Consider the following 20,914-nt stretch of genomic DNA (forward strand, 5'->3'; position numbering starts at 1 on the left):
CTTTCACCGCCAGCGAGCAATAAATGCCGTTCATCCCATGTCGATGCCTTATCCATACACAACGTGCCACTGCAGCTGCCTATTCACCAAGCACAATGCATTAATCGTCTGCTTTCAAGATGCTGCTCGTAGAATCAATGATTTATTTCCAATCTCTCGCAATCATCTACTACAAAGCAGAGAGGTTCAGTATCCTTGTTTGTATACATAGGGGAATCCTTATACTCACGTTTATCCAAGCAGGTACCATAAAGGATAACAATCTTCACTCAGCTTCAGGCATATGTAGCTTATAGCTCCCGATTCAATTGCAATTGCGAAAGTAAACGTGCAAAGTCATGGCTCGTGAAGGCACTATCTTTTGATTCGAAGCATGTGAGATGCAAGTGGATGTGTGTATAGGTGATTGTCTTTTTTACCTTGGCATTGTGTAAGAATACTGGACCAGATATCGCTGCCCATGAGGAGACCTTGCTTGCCAAGGATAAACAAATGGCTATCAGAAGCGTTAGCCTAGAAGGAAAAGATGCATCTTAAGACATACGTACCGTTTGGCTCGCGTTAATGCAACATTGACACGAGGAGGATTATCAATGAATGCGCTATTGGTTGTTCTCACCGTGGACAAGATGATCACGTCTTTTTCTCCTCCCTAATATATAAAGTCAACATCCCGTATACCTTTCTCCTTTCTCTCTTCCAACCCGTACCTGAAACGCATCTACTGTGGATATCTATGATGATGATAGCTGATGCTTAATACCACGTTTGAAGGTAATAAATAAGTTATTTACCTGCACGTGCTGTTTTCGATCTTGAGCATTCGAGCCAACATGAGCAGCTAGTCGATCAGCTTGTTCTTTATCTAGATAAAGAATGTCAGCTCAGCCAACCTGAAAAGGGGTAGCACTCCAATGCATGAACTTACATAGTGCAACAATGCCAATGTCACTGGCTGGGACTCCAAGATTAGATAGTGCTTCGGTAATATGAGCAGCGATAGCGATTTCGGTCTCGTTCCAAAAGGATTGGTTGCGCGGACTTTTTTGCTCCTATGGATGGCCATGTTAAGGATGTTGGATTCTCATTCAAGTTAAAAATAACACCATATTACCTGCCCAGGGATTTCCACGAAAGCTAGATTTGGTAACCCGCTGATGATAGGTGAACGATCCCCCTCAGTGATGCCATTCCGAAGTCTACGTCCATAAAACAAATGATTGCTGATTGCTGATATACTTGGATGGCACTAGAAACAAGCCATACGTGGTTATCAATTTGTCGAGTTGATCCTCCTTTGCACTTACTCGATATTGCGTTCGTAGCATGATTGACTAGTAAGGTAATGTCAGCCTTCATTGGTGATTCATTGTAATATGAAACAAAGAAACTTACTTGATGACCCATCTAAGAACAAGATAATCAAAGAAAATAGTCAGCTTCCTGACAATGACACATAGATCTCCTCAAAAACAACTTTACCTCGGTCAGCCGATCGAACAATGTTTTATCAATGCCTTCACCAGTATTGTGTTCATCGCATGCCGTAGTGACAGTGGGAGGTAGCTAATAGCCCGATTAAGTAAAAGTTGTTTACGTGGCCTGTATTCAACGTACCTGCAATGGATCACCTATCATAAGCAGCCTGCTGCATAAAAACCTTGATAACGGGACCATCGATAACGGCTCCATCAGCTGTGATGCTTCATCCAAGAGGGCCAAAGAGAACGTGACACCATTGAAAACTTCAAATGTCGAAGCAACGCAAGTTGTACCTGAATCCATTGTTGGTTGACGCTTCCTCATAAAATAGTCACCAGCCATATAACTTACCCACGACTTGAGCATATTGCACTTGGAAGGAATTCTCGTTTTTCCTAAACCTTTGTAGCGTAGATGCGATCAAATCGGCGTCTTCTTCTGAGTTGTGTGGATCCTCTAACATTTGCTCGAGTTCCTTGATTTCTAGCACCATAAAGCAAGAGCAAGATCAGCAAACTTGTTCAAGCTTGTCTTGTTTGTAGTAAGCGTACCATCGTTTCCGGATGCTTTGGCTTTTGCGGTGTATGGAAGAACTGCCTTGGCTATCTTTTTCAGGCTGATGATATGAAATCGACGTTAGCTGCTAAAATTGTCATACGGCTAATGTGAGAGATCCTTACCTTCCAATGCGTACAAATTCATCATAGCCCAATTTGAGTAGTGACTAAAAGAGAGGGTAATAAGAAATTAGCCATTGATAATTATAAAAATGATAGCATACTTACTGCCAAGATACGATCAACGGCAACATTCTTTCAAAGGAGGCATGAGTCCATTGTTCTTTTGTGGGCTAAAAAGGTGTTGCTTACCGTATTAGAAGAGACCAGGATACGAAACGTTATTAAATCATCAGGTTCGCGGTGTAGGCATGCTGTGTCGATAATGTCTCGCAAGAATATGATAATGACGGCTGCTAGGTAACTATAGTAATTGCTAGTGAGTATGATACCAACAACCTTAGCTTATGTCATGATCCCTAACATACCTCTTTCCTGAACCAAAGACACCTAAAAGATAGAATGGGTTACTAACAATCCATCATCCTAACCACACCCTACAATACATACCATGCACCAACACGATTGGATTGGCCGTTTCATCATTCCAACCAGGAGCAATGATGATCGATTTGGCGACTTGACGAAGCACACTGGAAGCAAAAATCAGGACCCGAAATGGCACATGATGATGTTCAATACGTTACCTTTCTTGATCTTCATTGAGATGATAACGATCGATCGTTTCTTTGATTTTCTTCTCCACATCAATATTGTCCTCTCGACGTAATCGAATGAAATCGGGTTCGTTGGTCATATTCTGGTGTAGGGGCTCCTTGTCTTTCTTTTTCTTCTTTCCTTTTCCATCTCCAAGCAAGAACGGCATCAATGGCAATCTATCCAGCTTGTCATCAAGATGGTCTATTATATCAAGATTAGGATGTGGGTCAAAAATCGAGCCATAGTATTCGAATTACCTAGCATCATGAATTCGGTGGTGGCAGATATTGATCGCAAAGCACATAGATTGCCGTTTTGAACCACCAATTGAGAAGCAACGCGAGCGTCACGTGGGGAAAGACATTCGATCTGAGGCAAGTGAGTGATTGTTGTGTAAGCGTGATGTGCAACGTGATGTGCAAAGTTGTTCAATTACCTCGAGCATGCCATCTGCGAAAGGCCCATAAAATGTGCTTCTTGCAAGGAATGTGCCGTGGGGCTCGAAATTGGATGACCGAGAAATAACCCAAATATCATCTACAGCAACGAAGCATTCTTGTCAGAGCGCTTGTTTGCCGCAACCCCACTCTACTTACCTTTGTTGTATTTTGAATGATGCTCTCGGTTGCGAATCCTGATGCGAAATCTCAAAGACTCTTGGTATCTTCCATCACTGCAAAACCCAATTAGACATCATGAATGAATGTAACAGCATAATAACCTTCATACCTGTGAAGCGTTGTTGAATAAAAACCGATTCCTTTGTAGCGGAATTGTCGCTCAATATCACCACGCTGTTGGTTGCCAAGGGTTGATTGCACCGAAAAGTAGTATACTGCATAATTGGTCAACATGATCTTGAATAACCCACACGTTAGCTTGGTCAATCTTGGTGTATTCAAAGTAGGGAGCTATTTACCTGTAAATGCTCATGGATCATCTTCCGGAAAACCTCCTTGTATTGATTGACATTTGGCTACAAAGTTCATCCGATTAGATCCCTGCATCCTATCACCATCACAAAGAAACCTACAATGCGTGACGGAACAACTCGAGTTCTTTTTTGGTATTTCTTGGTCTTCATGATCGTCATTGTCTTTTCACGAGTAGGAAATTGGAGCACAAGTGGAACAGGTCTATGAAGTATGATTTGTTATTCACTCATCCTTGATGTAAACATGTCATGTACTTACGCGCCTTCGGCGAGAGGTGATTTGAAAGGTTTAGCCGAGCCACTACTGAATACGTGTGAGATGCAATCCGAAAAACAAGATCATATATAGAATGAGACTCACGTTGGGGTTGGTATATTATTAGCAGCCTCAGGCTCTTGATCCATTGCTTCATCAGGAATAACGGTAGCTGCTGAAACAAAAGACCCTCTAACAAAGAAAATATGAATTAACCGTTCATTGTTCCCAAATCATCCCTGATTTACCTTGCATTACTGGAGGATGGATTATCATTTGAAGTAGTGATAGGTTGATGCTCTCCTGGGACATTGGGTAAGCTGCGTTTTGAAATTCCCACACGCATTCGACGAGGTGGTGCTGGTGTTCTTGAATTGGTCGTGGCAGGTGTAGTCGTTGTCGAAGCATTATTAGAAGGTGGATTTGGAGTTTGAATTGAGGATGGTTGCTTTGTAGAAGGTGCTGTGTTGATCGATTCGTCTATATCCACATCCCAATCAAGGTCCAACGTTTCGATCGGATCCGGCTCTATTGGTCTTTTTCGAAGGCTGCTGCTATTGGGTTCTTGCTGGATGTTTGCGATTTGTTGTGATGGGTCAAGTGTAATAATTGATGGCTGAGTAGATGCAATTGATTGTGGAATATGCTGTGTGTGAACTCGGGTATTGGTTGTCGAGTTGGGTTGTTGATTATTATTATGCGGCTGCTGATACTCGACAATAGTACTTGATATGTGAGGTTGTGGAGATGTTGCTATGTTTGTTGGCTCTACAGATGATACTCTCGACAAACGTATGTGCTGATCATTAGTGTCGTGTGTGATGGAGGAGGGTGTTGGTGTGGTCGATGGATGTGGTGCGGATAAAGATGGCTGAATACGTGGTGCCGACAGCCCTAAAGGACGATTCCCGATAGGTCGAAGTCTCTTTCTGCCATGTCGATTGTCGTTAGGTTGATTGACATTCGTCTGAAAGAAGATGTAAGAAATACGTTGTAGCCAAGGTTTTATGAAAAGCAAAGGTTACCTGTGTGATGGATGATGATGGTGGCGGTGGTGTTGCAGTGACAGGATGCATAATAGGACGAGATGATGTTGTTGTCATTCCACTAGGTCGAGTAACCACTTCATTGACGTAGGGCTCTTGACTCTCGAAGGACTCTACTGTCACCAAATGCCCATCAAACTCGATCTCATCGCCCACATCGGGAACACCTTTGCGATTGAATTTTCTGCAAGCATATGCAAGTTAGTACTACCAATGACACTTGCTCATGCATGATCTTACTTGTCGATATGGTAGCCCTTCTCATCAGTCAACACAAGCTAGTTTGAGAAATAAACATAAGAATAAAAGTCATTCCAATGCACTTGTTGAATGCTACCTTTCTGTTGAAACTGTAATACTTCATTGTGCCTGAAATGGGTCCAGTCAGCGTGTGCTTTCGATATTCATTGTAAACGACATTGCTTACCATCCTGCCAGGTCTTGAATTTCTTAAGCTTTTGAGCTGTAAAGAGAACGACAAAATGAGCGACAATGTGGCCATCGACGTCCATGAGTTGAATGGGGTGAATTGGTTGAGGGAGATAGATAGAGAGAGGAGTAGAGCGCGTCGCGAAGTTCATTGTTGCTGCGCTTCCAAAAATCGACGCGAGGAATCGTGTACTCCGAATAATGAACCACCAACTAACACTTACTTGCTATAGAAAGTCTGTTTCGCTGCCATGCCAGGGATCGGCATTATGGTAAGGTCATCAGCTGAAAGAAACAAAGACGATGCATTGGGTCATTATTTTTTCCTTATCATCACGTTCACTTTGATGCATCAATGATTACGGCAAGTTAGCTTAGTGCCTCTTCTAAACAAGGACATCATGTGCTGTTTTATTGGGAACATGACAATGTTACATAACATCTCCTTCTATCACATGGTATTAAAAAGAGTCTATCCCTTTCATTGAATGCATAAACTTGCTCTCTCTCTGAATAATCCTACTTAAGGGATGTAACCAGTGCTCCATATGTTGACACAAAAAGTGATCTCTTCTCCTGGTTTGACTTTTGACAAAAGGAAGGCACCTGATCCTGCTCAATACCCTGAGATGTAATAATGCTGATATGTAGTCATTTGTTTTCTTTATCGTACAATGGATATGGGTGTTGTGGATGAACTCGATCGGTGATGCCATCGTTTTCGTGGGAACGTGTCTATGCTATCATCATCTTCTTCCCATGCCCAATCATCATACATGTCGTCGTTTTCTTTCTGGTAGCGTTCACGTAACTTTTCAAGAGCTGCTGCCGGCATCTTGCCCTTGACATCCCAATCAAATCCAACGTTATCCGTACTTGTATCATCATCATCATCATAGTCGTCATCAACATCATCTTGATAGCCTCCACCTTCCAGTTGCAGCCGTTCCTCAGCAGCTTGGATACGTTTTGTTGGAATGGATGCTGCTGAACGACCCCACGTTGCTGTAATGGAGAACCATGCAATAGCCTCTGCTGCAAAACCTGCACAACCGCCAATAATGGTACCACATAATACGGCTGCAAAGCAAAACAATGCGACTGGGTAGACGACATGGATAAACGATACAAAGAGTTCCCAAGGTCGGACGATCAAGATACGCCACACCAATCCGAGTACGAAAAGCACGGGCCATGTCATCCAAGATATCACCATGTACACTCCAATGCCTATAGTTCGAAACGTCATCCATGCGAGTGATGCAGCCACGAATAATACTGCTGTTGTCTTTTCTCCACTAGTGGTGGATGTCAACTCGTCTTCAGGAGCTGTTGTGTTGGATACGAGTGTTGCGTTGCTAGTGGTGTTGTCGTTAGCGTAACTGGAAAGAGCCAAAAGCAACAAAGCTAGGCCGTGCCGTCGAATGTCGAGCATTGTGAGTGGAAAAACGAGCAAAAGGGAAAAGAAAGAAACGAGGGCGACAAAGTGAGTTTGGGAATGATTGGCATTCGTAGGTAGCACAATGCATGCCGCTATTAATGACCATTGAGAGTGACTTACCTTTTACCACCAGACTCTTTCTCTCTTCCTTTTTCCAACCTTCACCCGATCGATGCCGCCAAAACGCCCACTCAATCCGCACGAACGCAAAGGTATCCTTGTCAACCCATAATTTCCCGGCAACCATATACTCAATGCTCCATTGCATAGTCAAGAAACGAAAGAATGAGTTGATCCACAAGGCTCAGGTCAAGCGCAAATACCATAAGCAGATCGAGAAGGTTGACTTTGATCAAGACACACCCGACTATGTCAAAGAGGTAGATCTCGACTGGACCATGTTTCAAATAAGCTTTTGCTGATACCTTGAATGATATAGATCTTTGGGGAACGTACGATTGATGACGAGGGGAATATTGTCGAATACACAAACGGTCAAAAGCCTGCAGCATCAAAAAAGGATCAAGATGACCGAGTATTTTATCTCGATGATACAGACAGCGATGAAAGTGAAGATGAGGATGATAAGGGTAAAGCAAAGAAAAAGAAGACTGAGAAGACGTAAGTGGAAAGGAAGAGAGAGATCATTCATGCATCATTCATGTTGCTAACGTGTGTTTTTCCTTATCAGGCGTAAACCCAATCCTTTCAAGGCCCAAATACAAGAGAAAGAACAACGACTCAAATCAGTACAAGATGAGCGGAAAAGGCGACAACGAGAACGTGACGATCGAGAGTATGAAAAGAGAAAATACTACAAGCAACGAGAACGTGAACGGGGTCGTTTAATGTCCAAGACAAAGAAAGGCCAACCCAACATGGCAGCACAAGTAGATCATTTGCTTAGCAAGATTCAAAAGGGATTATAGATGTAAAAGAGAGGAATACATTATACTTGTACATATCCAATAAAACACAACTATTGTCTAGGTGACATATGGGTAGTCTCATCATTATCATCTTCATCATCTTCATCATCGTCATCGTCATCACTACTATTCGCGGATGTTTTGCGGCTAGGACTACGACCCATGCTAACGTATCCGAATGGTAGCTTTTTAACTTCACGTTTGCCTTCAAAGTCACGACGACCATAGAACGATCCAACACGTGTAGGAACTGCAGGATTGATGGTATGGGCCCAGGTATACTGTCTTTGGAGCTGTTGATGCTGCATACGACGAGGAAGTCTTTGCGTTGGCCATTCGATCGATCCTTCTTCCTCTGATACAGGTGATAGGGGTTGCTCTTCTCGTTGCTTGATATCCTCGGGTGGAGAAAATGGTAGTGGAATTTCATTGATGGCACGATAATCAGCGCAGTTGCTAAGATGCTATTACAACCAAAATGGTTAATAAAGAACATATCCTTTGTGGGGTTGCTGTAAATGTACCTCGTTTTCTAAGCGGAAGAAATTCCATTGCAAACGTCGACACGCTTCCATCACAGCAGTGAGATAGCCGAGAATGTCACTGTGCAAGGTCAACCCCGCCGTGTTTAAAGCCCATGCAAAACGCAAGGCTACGTTGATAACGGCACATACATAATAGATCTATAGTGTCTATCATAAGCAACATGCCCCCCTTATATACATAACATCCTGCATAGGTGACTTACAGGCACTGGGAATACCAAATCATCTCTAAGCAATGCATGCTTGCTTTGGGGCACTAGCAATCCCCAATCCATCTTGATATCCCATATCGATGTATATGAGGAATTGACCATAGAGCAAAGAATCCACACGACATCCATACCAGGCGTAGCTGAATAGCGTATGAGTCAATGTGTATATACAAAGATGATGACAACTTACGTTTCATACGACGAATGGCAGTGGCAAAAGTGGCTGCAATAGAGGTTGTATACTTGATGGCGTTAATAACATGGACACGTTCTCCAGAATCCTTATAACGACGAATGCATTGAAGGAAACGCCACCAAGGTGGTAGGGCTGCCAAGAAGGGCGTTATCCACATATGGGTTACATAGCAATGCTCGTCTATGATAGCATGATTTAAGCTTTAAAGCCTTCTAAAGGGATATCCATGCATACAAACCTAATCCTGTCCAGTTACAGCTATATGCGCAGAAAAAGTAGGTGATGGTCCAGAAGGTGTAGGCCAAGCTATTAAGCTCATCAGCGATGAAAAAGTCAGGGAATTCAACAGGGAACAAGTAACTCAAGATGATGCGACCCTAAAGAGAACCAAGCAATGATACAATGAGTGATGTAGTCATAAGGCATACCAAATCCTATCACTCACCAAGGCAATAGCAAGCCATTTACGTGCTGAACGATAAAAGATGTTGAATGGGCAAACGCAAATGCATAGAACAGCAATAAAGAAAATCATTGGGCAAGATTGTGAAGAGATCGTTGGCTCCAATAATTGAGAAAAGTCTATATACATGGTCATTGACAACATCAGCAGAAACAATGCCGGGAGCTGTCACATTGTGTGAGTATCATAGGATGATGACTTTAGGATCCCAACACTTACTTCAGCAAATTGGTGGTAATCAAGATTGTTGCTTGGGTCCAATTCAAAGATGAATTTGTAATTGATGCGACAGCGTGTCCAAACCATCATGTTCACCGAGAAGCCCAATGAAAAGAGAATAGGAAGCGAGAATGCGGCATAGATCTGCAAGTGAGTTGCCATGTGGGGTATGCGTTGGCTGGTTTCGGGATCCCAAGCTTATCATCTTTTATGTTAGCAAACACGCATTGGCATTATTCAGTATGAAGCTTCTTACCCAAATACGCGGTATGAATGAGTAGAATAATGCATGCACCAAGGTAAAGGCCGACACGCCATGCGGCACTGGTATGGGGCTACGTACAGCATAATACATTAGAAGACGGATGAATAGGCTGCCGTTTTGCCGCAGTTCGCATGAGACACAGGATACCATACCTCGGCTGTTTGGTAAATTTTGAGTGCCTGAATAGCCTTACGACGATTACCATGCGCAAAAGTCCTCGTATACAATTCCTATTGGCATGGCAGGCATGAGATTGGATATGAAGTCGAGATACGGGGATTCTATTGTACCTCTGTTTTTTCAATCATTTGCTCAACGTCATTGCACGTTGACCAATGATGCTGCTTGACCTTTTTCATGTATACGGACCCAGCCTTCCAGCCAGCGGCCTAAAGAATAATACGCATGGTGAGGATTGTACACTATGGCATTTGCTGCTTGGTAGTAACATACCCTGTCAAACTTTTTGAGAATCTTTTGGAATGCTTGCATATTCAAATCCTTTTGTTGTGACCGATAAGTATGGAAGATCAATGTACAATGGGCTTGTTATTAGTCACCTTGAACGATTGTAAATACTGCAAGCTGTGATAAAACTCGGTCATTGCCTTTTTCAAACGACCACGTGCAACCTATGTTTATCCTCAAGCACTTAGTGGGGTAGGAAACAAGACCATTATCCACCTTTGTAGCTGTACCTGGTAGTCGAGTTGGTGATGTTTTTTATCAAGGAATGGTGGCCAAGTGGTGTCATTGTCATGCAGGTTGTCGGGATGATGTTGCCGTAGCAATGGGCTTGTCTCACTCACGTTGGTTTCCTTTTTCGGTTGATTGCATTTGTTAAAGTTTGTTTGTTTTTGGCTCGGCCCTTTCCACTTTTCTCAACACTAACACACACACACACAGCCCCCATTGTAGTCCTGCACTGGGTATGTAATTATAGATACCTCGTCATCCTTTAGCAATTGGCCATAGTCTGAAACTAGCTTCATCTGGATTTGCAACGCCGTAAATTTAGATCGTGCATCATGCTCGCGTTCTAGTTGTAGTCAACATGTGAGCGACACAAGGTGGTTGACAGCGTTGGTGGTGATGGTGATGTACCATTGAAGAATTTGGAAACCTTATCCAATTGTTGATCCAGCATGTCGAAGAACAATTTCTCTTGTGCTGTACCATGCGTCAGCAGGTTATATAAAAAACCAAGGTCATCTTGTGAAAGCTGTTCCTCTCTAGCGGTCGCATTGGATAGTTGTGTACGTTCGCTTTCAATGTCGCGTGCTACGACATCCGATAGCTGTGTTGGCGGTGAGTTGACGTATGATGTAGCGGAATCAGGTCTTGTCGCCATGTTGTTACGAAGGATGCTGCTTGTCTGTTGCTATGAAACGAGATCAATGTTGTTGCTATGAGACAAAAACATGCATATGCATGTATAGTAGCCTACCTTTTCAATGGCGTAAACAAGAGCCCTTAGGCTCTTGTAATCAATATAAGCCTTTCGCCACTCTGGGATGCATTCCGCATCAAAGCGCTTCGTGAAAGGCATTCAAGGAAAGAATGAATGTAAAAAGAAAGGGAAAAAGAGACACCGGATTGTAAAATTTCATGTCAGAAAATAGAAAAATGTTGCGCGGGGCATTGATCTAATTAGCCTCCTCCTCCTCCTGTCACTGCTGCTGCCATACTATACACCCAGCCCAAATTCGAGAGAGAGAGTTTGCTGTGGCTCATTACATGCAGCTGAATGTCATTTTTCAATAAGCGGTCAATTGAACGGGGTAAAAGGAGGAGCAAGTTCTATTATATACAGAGAAGAATGGTGATAGTAAGGCTACATAGATACAGCTTTGGTGAATCTTAGCTAGGGAAAGCTACAATGGGTATAGTAATAGGGAAACAAGATGTCATTCAAGGACATGAAGCAGCATGGCGGGATTTTGATGGTAATATGAGAGCAATGTCGAAATCAAGGTGACACAAGAACGACTCCATTTCATCCATTTCAATATGCAAGTCCCATTGGAGAAAACGTAGAAACGCTAGTTCCATCCGCGTCATTTCTTTGGCAGACCACACATCGCCTGTGGCACGCACAAGTTGCCTTGTTGACAAATGATCATCCTCACTGTATTTGCTGGCAAGTAATAGACTAGCTGCAAAGATACGATGGGCCGCTTGTGGTTCTGCCTTGTAATCTAATAAGGCCATTTTGCCGTCATGACAACAATGAGTCATCGACGCATTTACATACGTATCCCACAAATGCAACTTACCAGGAGGTAACGCTTTGCGAAAGCGTTGCACGTATAAAAGTGCCATGACCAGCAACACGGGCTGTACCTTGCATTTCTCTGTCACGAGCTTTATAAATGGAAGTAAATCAGGCAAGTGAGATGCCCGTTTACGAGATGGAGGTGGTTTTTCGCCTGGCCTTGCACTATCCTCAGGGAGACGTTCATAAAAGATGGCATCGAATGATGAAGAAGCAAAATCTAAGACAAGGCACAAGGCGTGGTGAGCTACCCAATGAGAATCATGGATGTCACCCTAATCCGTTCCTCTCCGCACCACAACCTACGCATATATCCCACACCACTTATTCCCGCTACTACACACTCTACACACACGTACCTAAAAACCCTGGAGGCATTCCCCTGGAGGTGGGTGTTGTGGATGACGCTGGGCCAAGTAACATTGGTTTAATATGTGACCGCAGGGGGCTATCTTCGCCAAAGAGAAAGAGAAAAAGAAAAAAAAAGAAAAAGAAAAAAGAAGAGGCAGGCGTGAAACGCTTTTTGGGTTTTATAGGCTCAACAATGAGTAATCGCCGACAAGGACCCTTTCCTCTTATGCAATCTTGTATTTTCGATAAGGAGACAAAATATCAAAAGCGATGATGTTGCTTATCATCATGTGCTGTATCTGTAAACATGTCGCCACCATGCATAAGCTCTACCGATATCGTTATCATACATGTAAGCTTTCCTTGAAATTTGGCTACCGCTTTCTTTCCCACGTCATTTATCACGTTGTTTGTTCTTCTTGTCAGCTTCATCCACCCACCAAACATCAGCATTCAATTCATACTCACATTGTGCAACCCCAGATTGTCGTCATTGATGAGGAGCCTGGTGCGTCGTTCCTGAACGGGGTCTTGAGACGGGTAATGGTAATGGTGGTGATGTAGCACATGGCTCTTACTAACCATCGTGCGCGCGGTGCTCTGTCATACCATGAGTCGTAAAGCATTTGAGCGCCCGTGCTGATAAAATGTCGCATGCTGCATGCTTATTACAGCTTCCCTCCCAATACATTTCACGCTCTTCATGATCTGCTGCATAGAGAAAGGGCAGAAACTGGATACACAGCTATCAATTAAACGCCTCCTAAGACTTTTAAAACTTTCTTTATAGCCTTGGATACATCACCTAAAGTATGCTTTTTACATCCACAACAATCCCCAACAGTGATTAGCGTGGCTGCATATGAAAGCTTTCTCCGACAACAAACCTGCAATGTTCTTGGATCCATTCTTCATCTTAATACAAAAGACTTTTTCATCTTGAATCCATCTTGCCAAAAGGGGATTACCGTATGTAACTTGTGACAGCGTGTGCTATATGCATTGCATCCCCATCGGTCACAGCTATAGCCATTCTCAATTAATGGGGAAGGAAAGGAATCGATTGTCGTTCTTTTGGTAGTATCCAAGGTCTTTTTTACTCCAACCACGTTGGGGTTTTGGTTGGCATGGAAACCTGTAAAGAGCCCCTGATCATCCCATTCACTCAATTTGTGGTCATTAACGTATCTTCTTAATGCGTTTTTTTATGAGTGTATTGAAGAAAGAATATACAGTGCAATGGGTAATTAAGATATGATGAGAAAGAGAAAGAGAAGAGATGGGGAGGATACTGTTGTCATGCTGTTGGAAGTGTCTATACGCGCTCGGCGACATAAATAGCAGCCTTGCAGCCTTGCATGATGACTGATTTGAGCACGCCATGGAAGGGAGCTTGGTGAGCATCATGTTCGATAGCAATATCATGGTGTTCTAATTCCTCGTCTCTAAACTGGGCCACGGTCTATAAACATGCATAATGAGTGATATAGCAAAAGAAGGATACAACGGGTTCTTTTCTTACCTTGCCAAGTTCTTCCAAGTCAGGATTGGCGTCTATCATCTTGACAATGGTACGCAGCTGATCATCGTAGTGGTTTCCAATAACGGTCTCGACAGCTTCTGTACATGCCATGGCTGCTTCTTTACCCATCAATGCTGTACCAGCGCCAACTGCAAATCCTGCCACTTCCCACAATGGACGTAGTAGACTTGGACGTACACGCATATCACCCACAAGCTGGTCAAAACGCTCCAAGTGATGCTTTTCTTGGTCCCACATTTCTTGCAAGATAGGACGTAGCTTCTTGTCGCGTCCCAATACAGCCATTTGGCCCATGTAGATATAGTATGCTCCCACTTCGCCGGATTGGTCGACACGAATCATTGGGTCCAACACTTCTTTCTCTTTAGGTGTCAAGGGTCCTAGTCGACGTCGTTGTTGTTGTTGTTGTTGTTGCTCTTGTTGTTCACCTTGTTGGCTTTGTGTTGCACCTGTTTTTCCTGCACCATTGGTTGCTGTTGCCATGGCACGTGCGAATGTAGGGCGTAGTGAGGTAATGCGTCGACTAACAAGCATCTTGTACAATGCGCGGAAATGCGGAGAGAGCGAAGGTATGGAAAGTGAAAGAGGTGGTGTTATCGGCACATAAACACAAAATCAGCTGTTTGGTTTCCTTGTCCTCCTCCTCCACCACCCTATTTACCCGCAGGAACTTGACATGTTCAAAAACACCTTTCAGGCATGCGTCATTCATTGAACCACCAGGCCACCAGAACCGCATTCTCATGAATATAAATAGTCTGGTTTCCTTTCCATCTTATACAGCATTGGGCAAGTATTCAACACTCCCCACCATGGACTCCACGATCGCCATTGACTGACACACTCACACGTGTTGGTATTCCTTCAGTACTGAGCCGTTACAGCTATGGCATCAACAACTCCCGATATCCGACAATGACAATGACGACAATGATAACAACAACAACAAGGAACCTACAGCACACATTGATTTCGTTGAGGATGATCTTATCAGCTCCAAAGTGATTGAATTACTCTCTCCCAACCTTGCAGAGACATACATCACGTGCCCTTCCATCCCTGATCGCACACTTGGTATCAAGCTTCCATTCATTGTTCTCTTGGCAAAGAACCTTGGCAAATACTTTTCTTTTGAAGTTCAAGTACTGGATGATAAGGGGATTACTCGGCGATTTCGTGCATCCAATTACCAGGTCAAGTATTGTGTGTGTGTATGGTTACGAGACAAGGTTCACATTGACAGGTAGTCCTTTTTTCATCCATAGATGGTAACACGAGTCAAACCTTACATTGCAACCATGCCTATGCGTCTTGATCCAGGATGGAATCAAATCGTCTTTGACTTGGCAGATTATGTGAAGCGTGCATATGGCACCAATTATGTCGAGACAACCCGTGTCACCATCCATGCCAACTGCCGATTACGTCGCATCTACTTTACCGATAGGCTTTATGCCGAAGAAGAATTACCAGCAGAATTCAAGCTGTTTTTACCAGTAAGCATTCAAATGATATGATCGCTATCCACACTTCTTTTTCTCATGTCATGCATCTGTAGATTCAAAGAGGGGCATAAGTACGTTCCATACATACCACCAGCAATCACGACACATGTAAACTAGGAAAGGATGGGTACTGTACGATAGAATGGGTTGAATGAAATATTAACACTTATATATAAAAACGAATAACTTGAGAACAATGAGCAAATGAAGAAGGATGAAGGAGGAGGAGGAGATAGGAAGGGGAGGGGGAATGGTATTCTTTTGGATGAACAAGCACCTTAAACCAGTTATGGTGCAAGCTCAGATAGAACAACGACTTCTTGATGTTGCTTGATTTCAAGCTTCATGGGCTTTTCGGCTGAAGAAAGTTGAGATGCCTTGACAGTACATTGCATTTCTGAAGGATGCATGGCCACTATAAAGTAATGATTAGCGACGATGTGATACACATAGCAGCAATTTGATGACTTACCCCAATGCACACCAACAACGACGAGCGAACCAGTCTACAATACCCATCGTCAGTATCATGAATCAATACAAGAAAAGAAAAGATGCTTACAATTGAAATGACACTCGTTTCCAACAAACCACGTGTTTGGCCATCCAATCCAATGAGAAGACAATAATTGACAGCGGAGGCAAGCAATGCCATGGTGGTAGCTACGATACTGCGTTGGGCAATGATGCGAAGCGATACAGCTTGATGGGCCGTTTGTTGAGCAACGCTTGGGTAAAAGGCGTATTTGACAAAGAATCCCGTGTACAATAGCGAAAGCAGGATATCGTAGGCCAACGTGGTGACTGAAGCTGGGAGTTGGAAGCCGATGGTACAATGATAGGGATAGGAGTCGGCAACCATTTGAATACGGTACACGATTTGCAACACGAACAAGGCAAGGTAGGGTACCAAAAGACCCAAGTGGATCAAGTACATGGGTGTTCGTAGACGACTGGCTTTGGGTACTGAGATGATATAGATCTGCATCACATATTATGAGTATTCGTTTCCGCCTCCGCTTATGCATCCTTTAGCTTTTTTTTACCTTTTCGATGAAATACAAATACAGCACGATCTTGACGATGGTATAAACAATGATGCAGTTGAATATGCTCACACCACAAGAGATGTAGTTGCCATTGTTGGTGCTGTTAGCCATGCATGTAATGATATCAAAAATCCACATGGTGGTGTAGAGTGTCAACAAGAGTCCTCGGATATAGTAAAGGGGTCGTTCGATGCTGGCAATTTTACGTCCAAAAAGGAGCGATACGATGGTCACGCAAATGACACTGATCACCTCGGCAACGATTTCATACGCGTCTGGTGTGTACATTTTTGGTGGTAGTTTGGGCTATGTGTGTGTAATGATGCAAGTATTGATGGCTGTTTTCAATATACAATGGGTGGGTTCGTTCGTTCACTGCTGCAGGTACATATATCACGAATCTCGTTGGTTTTGTTGAGCAGTTCTTTTTTGACTCGCAAGAAAGAAGAAAAAAGGAGATCCAAAAGATTTTATATGAAACGCAGTAAAAAGGTGATGAAAGTAGGCGAAATGAAGCGTATGTGTATAAGGGCGTATGTACAATAAGGCAAAGAAAAAGAAAAAGAAAAGAAAAAGAGACGCGTTTGGGGGTGGACAGGTTCTGGGTTATGGGATCCTTTCGCTTTTGCAACCCATATGGTAGATGAGAGCTGTGTGTTACAAGGTCACCGCTTCGACAAAAAAGAGAGGGATCATCCTTTTTGTCTCCGACTGTGTACCTGTAAAAAAAATCTTCTCATGTGTACTCATCCTCACGAGGTATTCGGTTCACTGCCTACATCCACATACCATGGAGCTAGATATCAACAACAATGAAACATCATACCACAAGCACACAAAAGGGGAGCTTCTTTGTATTGCTTTTCGAGTACAAAGTGGTTCGATCACACTATAACGGCTGCGGTGTACCGTGATACAGGTTGCGTGAAATCACAAATACAAATACCACCAGCACACAGACACACGCGGCCCATTCCTTTGGCAGGGTTGATCCGAGTTCTCGTTCCTCCACCTCCCCTTCCGTCAGGAAAAAAAATGTGCTGTGGTTGGGCAACTCTCATTTTATTTGCTGATGTGCCAAACCCAAAAAAGAAGTACGCTTTGACGATCGCTCGTGAAAAAGCAGCGTTGTCGTGCTTATAACCCTTCCACAGCCACGTTCAATGGCATATCTTTTGTTACAACATTGGATGCATTAGTATAGTATGGCACAGGTAAGGATAGCTCCAAGCAGTAATATATGATCAATCTGCCAATCTCTCCATTTTTGCCATCATCGGTTAAACTAACGACGAGTATACACAACCGAATGATTGAAACAATAAACGTACATCTGTATTGGAACTCCCTTTCTTATCTCCCCGCTGGATTTTCAGTAGTAATGCCTAAGACCAAACCATAATATCATAGATGGTGAATAGCAGCAAGTGGCAATGATAAAACAAGGAGTACTATTATATCAAGGGAAGTCAAACCAATTATGGTAGTGTTATATAGGATTGTCAATATTGCCTATTATGTGGAATTGGATATATGAAAAAAGAGGGGAATGTTTTGGCAAAGGCGTTCTCCTTCATTTAGTATGCTTGACGACGTAATCCATGTAAAGGGCGTAGATGGATCCTGCGGGCTACATCAAACATCTTGTTAATCAAGGTGGATCTAACGCTTAAGATGAATGACTACAAACCTGTCCAATAATGGCCATCAGCGAATCAAGAATAAAGCTATTTGATGGATTGACACCTGTCAACAAGAATTAGCATTTGCGATATGTATCCATTCCTCTCGATCCACATACCTCGAGTGGCACTACGAAGAACTTCGGCAATGAATTCATTGGTGATCATGTAATGGCCAGCTTCAAGACCTAAACATTCACTTGGGTTAACCAACCATATCTCTGGTTGTTGCATCACCAACGTCCTTTGGGCCTACCTTTGATCAACGACTTTGCACAATCCACAGGTGATACAGGAACGCTAACTCCCTCAATGATCCTGGTTACCTTGGGCTTCGTCAAGTTCTATAAAGTATATAAGTAATTGTGTGCATTGGAAGGTATTTGATATAGTACCCTTACCTCGGTGACAAAACCAGGAGTGTCAATGTTGCCAGGCAAATAAATGTGGACATCGATATCGTACATCTTGAGTTCATTGCGAAGACTATCGGCTAAACCACGCAAAGCAAACTTTGTTGGGGAATAGGCAGCGTAACCAGCAACACCGATAAGACCTGCCATGGAAGAAACAAACACAATCTTGCCATCCTTGATACCAGCTTCTCGCATACGCAGCGTTGCTTGCTATAATACAAAAGGCTGTCATCAATATCCTCGATCCTTTTCCCTCTTTTTGATCCCCTCCAGTCTCTTGATGGATACTTACATGTGCTACATACACTTGTCCAAGATAGTTGAGCTTTGATAGATATTCAAAATCATCCACAGTATGATCGACGAACAATTTGGGATAAGCAGCGCCTATGGTTCGATGTCAGTGATGACATGCAATGATACCTTCTGATTCATTTACCTGCACAAGCACAAACAATCTCGGGATCACCATCCATCTTGACCTTGGCTTCGTCAAAGGCTCGAACGACATCGGCATTGGAAGTCATATCAGCACTCACAGTCACCACGCGTTGATTGTCGTTTACCTTGTGGGCCTTAACGAACGAACGAATATGTTTTAGATACGGCTATTTGACATCATGCTTCGATATCCTCACGAACGACAACATACCTCAAGCTCTTTGGCAGCCTTGTCCAATTCAGATTGACGTCTTGCCACAATGGTGACATTGGCTCCTCTTTTAATGAGTTCGATAGCGAGTGCTTTGCCGAGACCTGTGCTGCCACCGGTAATGAAGCAATGTTTTCCAGTTGGTTTGAAGGGTTTACGTGTGAGTCTGTTGTAAATGACATCGGCCGAAACAGCAACAAGCAATGCAGCTGCTAAGGCGATAACAACGGATGCCCAAGTTGGAAGAGCCATTATGCGTAAAGAATCCTTTCCACCCCTTCCCCCCTGAATTGCCAGTTCGGTGTCAAAGAAACTCCTCCCTTGGATCATCCAATCCTCTCTCTCCCCTTCTTTCATATGCACAATTGTATGCTTTAACGCGTGCATGAAATAAAACGAACAACAGATGACAACTCACGGTTAATGTTCAATCAAGTATGTCTCGTACATCACATATTCCACGTATCTTGGTTATCAAAGATAATAAAGCATGTACACGCCTCCCTCCCATCACCATTGTTGGAATCCTCACCCTCCTCCGTTTCCTCCCCCGTTTTCACATTCCAATAATCACATCATCTCTTGTCTTTATAGGGGTGTTGGTTAATGTCTTGATAATAAAAGATATAAAAAGTATGGGTCAATAGAAGAAAACATCACCACCATAGCTTTTACATTTTATCCATCATCTTGTTAAAATATGGCACGAGGCACTTTCGTTTTCATTTCTACTGCGATTGCATTGTTCCTGACAGCAGCCGTAACCAATGCAGCACCAGCTGTTGATTCTCGTCTTGAAAACACTGATACCAAGATCACCAAAGCTTCCTATGATATCTCCAATGTCCACAAGTTGACACGACGTGAAGATCGTAGCGACCAACAACATCGTGACGTAAACGCTGATATCGTTGAGGATGAACGTGATCATCAAGAGGCTGACGAAGAAGAAACCGAGGAATATGGACCTAAAGAACGACACCCAAAGCGTGAAGATCGTAGTGACCAACAAGATCGTGATAAAAAGGCTGATGTTGATGAAGAAGAACGCGAGGAATACGGGCCTAAAGAACATCACAAAAAGCGTGAGGACCGTAGTGACCAACAAGATCGTGATAAAAAGGCTGATGTTGATGAAGAAGAACCTGAAGAACATCACAAAAAGCGCGAGGACCGTAGCGACCAACAACACCGTGATGTAAACGCTGATATCGTTGAGGATGAACGTGATCATCAAGAGGTTGACGAAGAAGAAGCCGAGGAATACGGACCTAAAGAACGACACCCAAAGCGTGAAGACCGTAGCGACCAACACGATCGTGATCGATACAAGAAAACTGAAAAAGAAGAGAGTGAAGAGGAAGAAGAGGAGGAAGAAGAGGAAGAGGAAGAGGAAGACCATGGCCGGGATGGCGAAGCATAAACGATTAAAGCAAGTGTAGTAATCAAGACTTTATTTTGCATATGACAACATCCACAATAAACATATACATACATACAAGAGCACTACTATAGATGATTCCTTGTGCCTTACAAGAAGGAGCCTTATTTACCGAGTTAGCATAGCCGATCCTAATCTGCATATTGAATACCTGATACCAGATACTTGGATGAGCAGAGCAATATCCATTTGAGTTATGCATGATGGCGTGTTGTTTAAATTGTGATTCCAATTTTATTTCTTTCATGTATCAACAAAATAGATAATGGTATGTAGAGGGGAAATGTCATATACATATAAGAAAAA

General features: G+C 43.1%; 10 protein-coding genes across 10 annotated transcripts; 3 read left to right on the forward strand and 7 right to left on the reverse strand.

Annotated features, from left to right (window-relative positions):
- Nucleotides 1-290: 290 nt before the first annotated feature.
- O0I10_008877 (uncharacterized protein) lies at nucleotides 291-5,576 on the reverse strand (the record flags this gene model as incomplete). The annotated part of the gene is made up of 32 exons (XM_058488878.1): nucleotides 291-358; nucleotides 420-496; nucleotides 549-652; nucleotides 711-734; nucleotides 795-865; nucleotides 929-1,052; nucleotides 1,115-1,249; nucleotides 1,308-1,334; nucleotides 1,396-1,407; nucleotides 1,483-1,566; nucleotides 1,618-1,775; nucleotides 1,834-1,965; nucleotides 2,034-2,098; nucleotides 2,163-2,206; nucleotides 2,268-2,294; nucleotides 2,352-2,463; nucleotides 2,528-2,549; nucleotides 2,610-2,692; nucleotides 2,747-2,960; nucleotides 3,017-3,128; nucleotides 3,196-3,296; nucleotides 3,356-3,432; nucleotides 3,489-3,616; nucleotides 3,679-3,735; nucleotides 3,793-3,895; nucleotides 3,953-3,994; nucleotides 4,055-4,141; nucleotides 4,198-4,916; nucleotides 4,975-5,179; nucleotides 5,236-5,273; nucleotides 5,333-5,364; nucleotides 5,423-5,576. 32 exons carry the CDS (start codon nucleotides 5,574-5,576, stop codon nucleotides 291-293), a joined length of 3,438 nt encoding a protein of 1,145 aa, XP_058340298.1.
- A 512-nt stretch (nucleotides 5,577-6,088) lies between these two features.
- Nucleotides 6,089-6,859, reverse strand: O0I10_008878 (uncharacterized protein; the record flags this gene model as incomplete). Its single annotated transcript, XM_058488879.1, has 1 exon — nucleotides 6,089-6,859. One exon carries the CDS (start codon nucleotides 6,857-6,859, stop codon nucleotides 6,089-6,091), a length of 771 nt encoding a protein of 256 aa, XP_058340299.1.
- A 178-nt stretch (nucleotides 6,860-7,037) lies between these two features.
- O0I10_008879 (uncharacterized protein) lies at nucleotides 7,038-7,794 on the forward strand (the record flags this gene model as incomplete). Its single annotated transcript, XM_058488880.1, has 4 exons — nucleotides 7,038-7,077; nucleotides 7,136-7,245; nucleotides 7,305-7,486; nucleotides 7,557-7,794. The coding sequence occupies 4 exons, from the start codon at nucleotides 7,038-7,040 to the stop codon at nucleotides 7,792-7,794; spliced, it is 570 nt and encodes a 189-aa protein (XP_058340300.1).
- A 50-nt stretch (nucleotides 7,795-7,844) lies between these two features.
- On the reverse strand, nucleotides 7,845-11,243 carry O0I10_008880 (uncharacterized protein; the record flags this gene model as incomplete). The annotated part of the gene is made up of 16 exons (XM_058488881.1): nucleotides 7,845-8,258; nucleotides 8,319-8,477; nucleotides 8,543-8,691; nucleotides 8,742-8,927; nucleotides 8,986-9,124; nucleotides 9,193-9,375; nucleotides 9,430-9,626; nucleotides 9,686-9,764; nucleotides 9,847-9,924; nucleotides 9,985-10,083; nucleotides 10,148-10,195; nucleotides 10,255-10,326; nucleotides 10,393-10,512; nucleotides 10,642-10,733; nucleotides 10,799-11,075; nucleotides 11,142-11,243. The coding sequence occupies 16 exons, from the start codon at nucleotides 11,241-11,243 to the stop codon at nucleotides 7,845-7,847; spliced, it is 2,394 nt and encodes a 797-aa protein (XP_058340301.1).
- A 362-nt stretch (nucleotides 11,244-11,605) lies between these two features.
- On the reverse strand, nucleotides 11,606-12,392 carry O0I10_008881 (uncharacterized protein; the record flags this gene model as incomplete). Its single annotated transcript, XM_058488882.1, has 3 exons — nucleotides 11,606-11,892; nucleotides 11,971-12,189; nucleotides 12,329-12,392. 3 exons carry the CDS (start codon nucleotides 12,390-12,392, stop codon nucleotides 11,606-11,608), a joined length of 570 nt encoding a protein of 189 aa, XP_058340302.1.
- Nucleotides 12,393-13,635: 1,243 nt separating this feature from the next.
- On the reverse strand, nucleotides 13,636-14,397 carry O0I10_008882 (uncharacterized protein; the record flags this gene model as incomplete). The annotated part of the gene is made up of 2 exons (XM_058488883.1): nucleotides 13,636-13,782; nucleotides 13,843-14,397. The coding sequence occupies 2 exons, from the start codon at nucleotides 14,395-14,397 to the stop codon at nucleotides 13,636-13,638; spliced, it is 702 nt and encodes a 233-aa protein (XP_058340303.1).
- Nucleotides 14,398-14,606: 209 nt separating this feature from the next.
- On the forward strand, nucleotides 14,607-15,439 carry O0I10_008883 (UPF0468 protein; the record flags this gene model as incomplete). Its single annotated transcript, XM_058488884.1, has 4 exons — nucleotides 14,607-14,656; nucleotides 14,732-15,056; nucleotides 15,129-15,359; nucleotides 15,422-15,439. 4 exons carry the CDS (start codon nucleotides 14,607-14,609, stop codon nucleotides 15,437-15,439), a joined length of 624 nt encoding a protein of 207 aa, XP_058340304.1.
- A 216-nt stretch (nucleotides 15,440-15,655) lies between these two features.
- Nucleotides 15,656-16,705, reverse strand: O0I10_008884 (uncharacterized protein; the record flags this gene model as incomplete). Its single annotated transcript, XM_058488885.1, has 4 exons — nucleotides 15,656-15,783; nucleotides 15,841-15,874; nucleotides 15,931-16,350; nucleotides 16,415-16,705. 4 exons carry the CDS (start codon nucleotides 16,703-16,705, stop codon nucleotides 15,656-15,658), a joined length of 873 nt encoding a protein of 290 aa, XP_058340305.1.
- A 1,285-nt stretch (nucleotides 16,706-17,990) lies between these two features.
- On the reverse strand, nucleotides 17,991-19,419 carry O0I10_008885 (uncharacterized protein; the record flags this gene model as incomplete). Its single annotated transcript, XM_058488886.1, has 8 exons — nucleotides 17,991-18,047; nucleotides 18,108-18,163; nucleotides 18,219-18,287; nucleotides 18,356-18,443; nucleotides 18,501-18,725; nucleotides 18,808-18,902; nucleotides 18,955-19,090; nucleotides 19,168-19,419. The coding sequence occupies 8 exons, from the start codon at nucleotides 19,417-19,419 to the stop codon at nucleotides 17,991-17,993; spliced, it is 978 nt and encodes a 325-aa protein (XP_058340306.1).
- Nucleotides 19,420-19,867: 448 nt separating this feature from the next.
- On the forward strand, nucleotides 19,868-20,590 carry O0I10_008886 (uncharacterized protein; the record flags this gene model as incomplete). The annotated part of the gene is made up of 1 exon (XM_058488887.1): nucleotides 19,868-20,590. One exon carries the CDS (start codon nucleotides 19,868-19,870, stop codon nucleotides 20,588-20,590), a length of 723 nt encoding a protein of 240 aa, XP_058340307.1.
- Nucleotides 20,591-20,914: the final 324 nt, after the last annotated feature.

The sequence above is a fragment of the Lichtheimia ornata genome, assembly GCF_029851405.1.
Source record: "Lichtheimia ornata isolate CBS 291.66 chromosome Unknown scaffold00049, whole genome shotgun sequence".
In the NCBI taxonomy this organism is placed as follows: Eukaryota; Fungi; Mucoromycota; class Mucoromycetes; order Mucorales; family Lichtheimiaceae; genus Lichtheimia; species Lichtheimia ornata.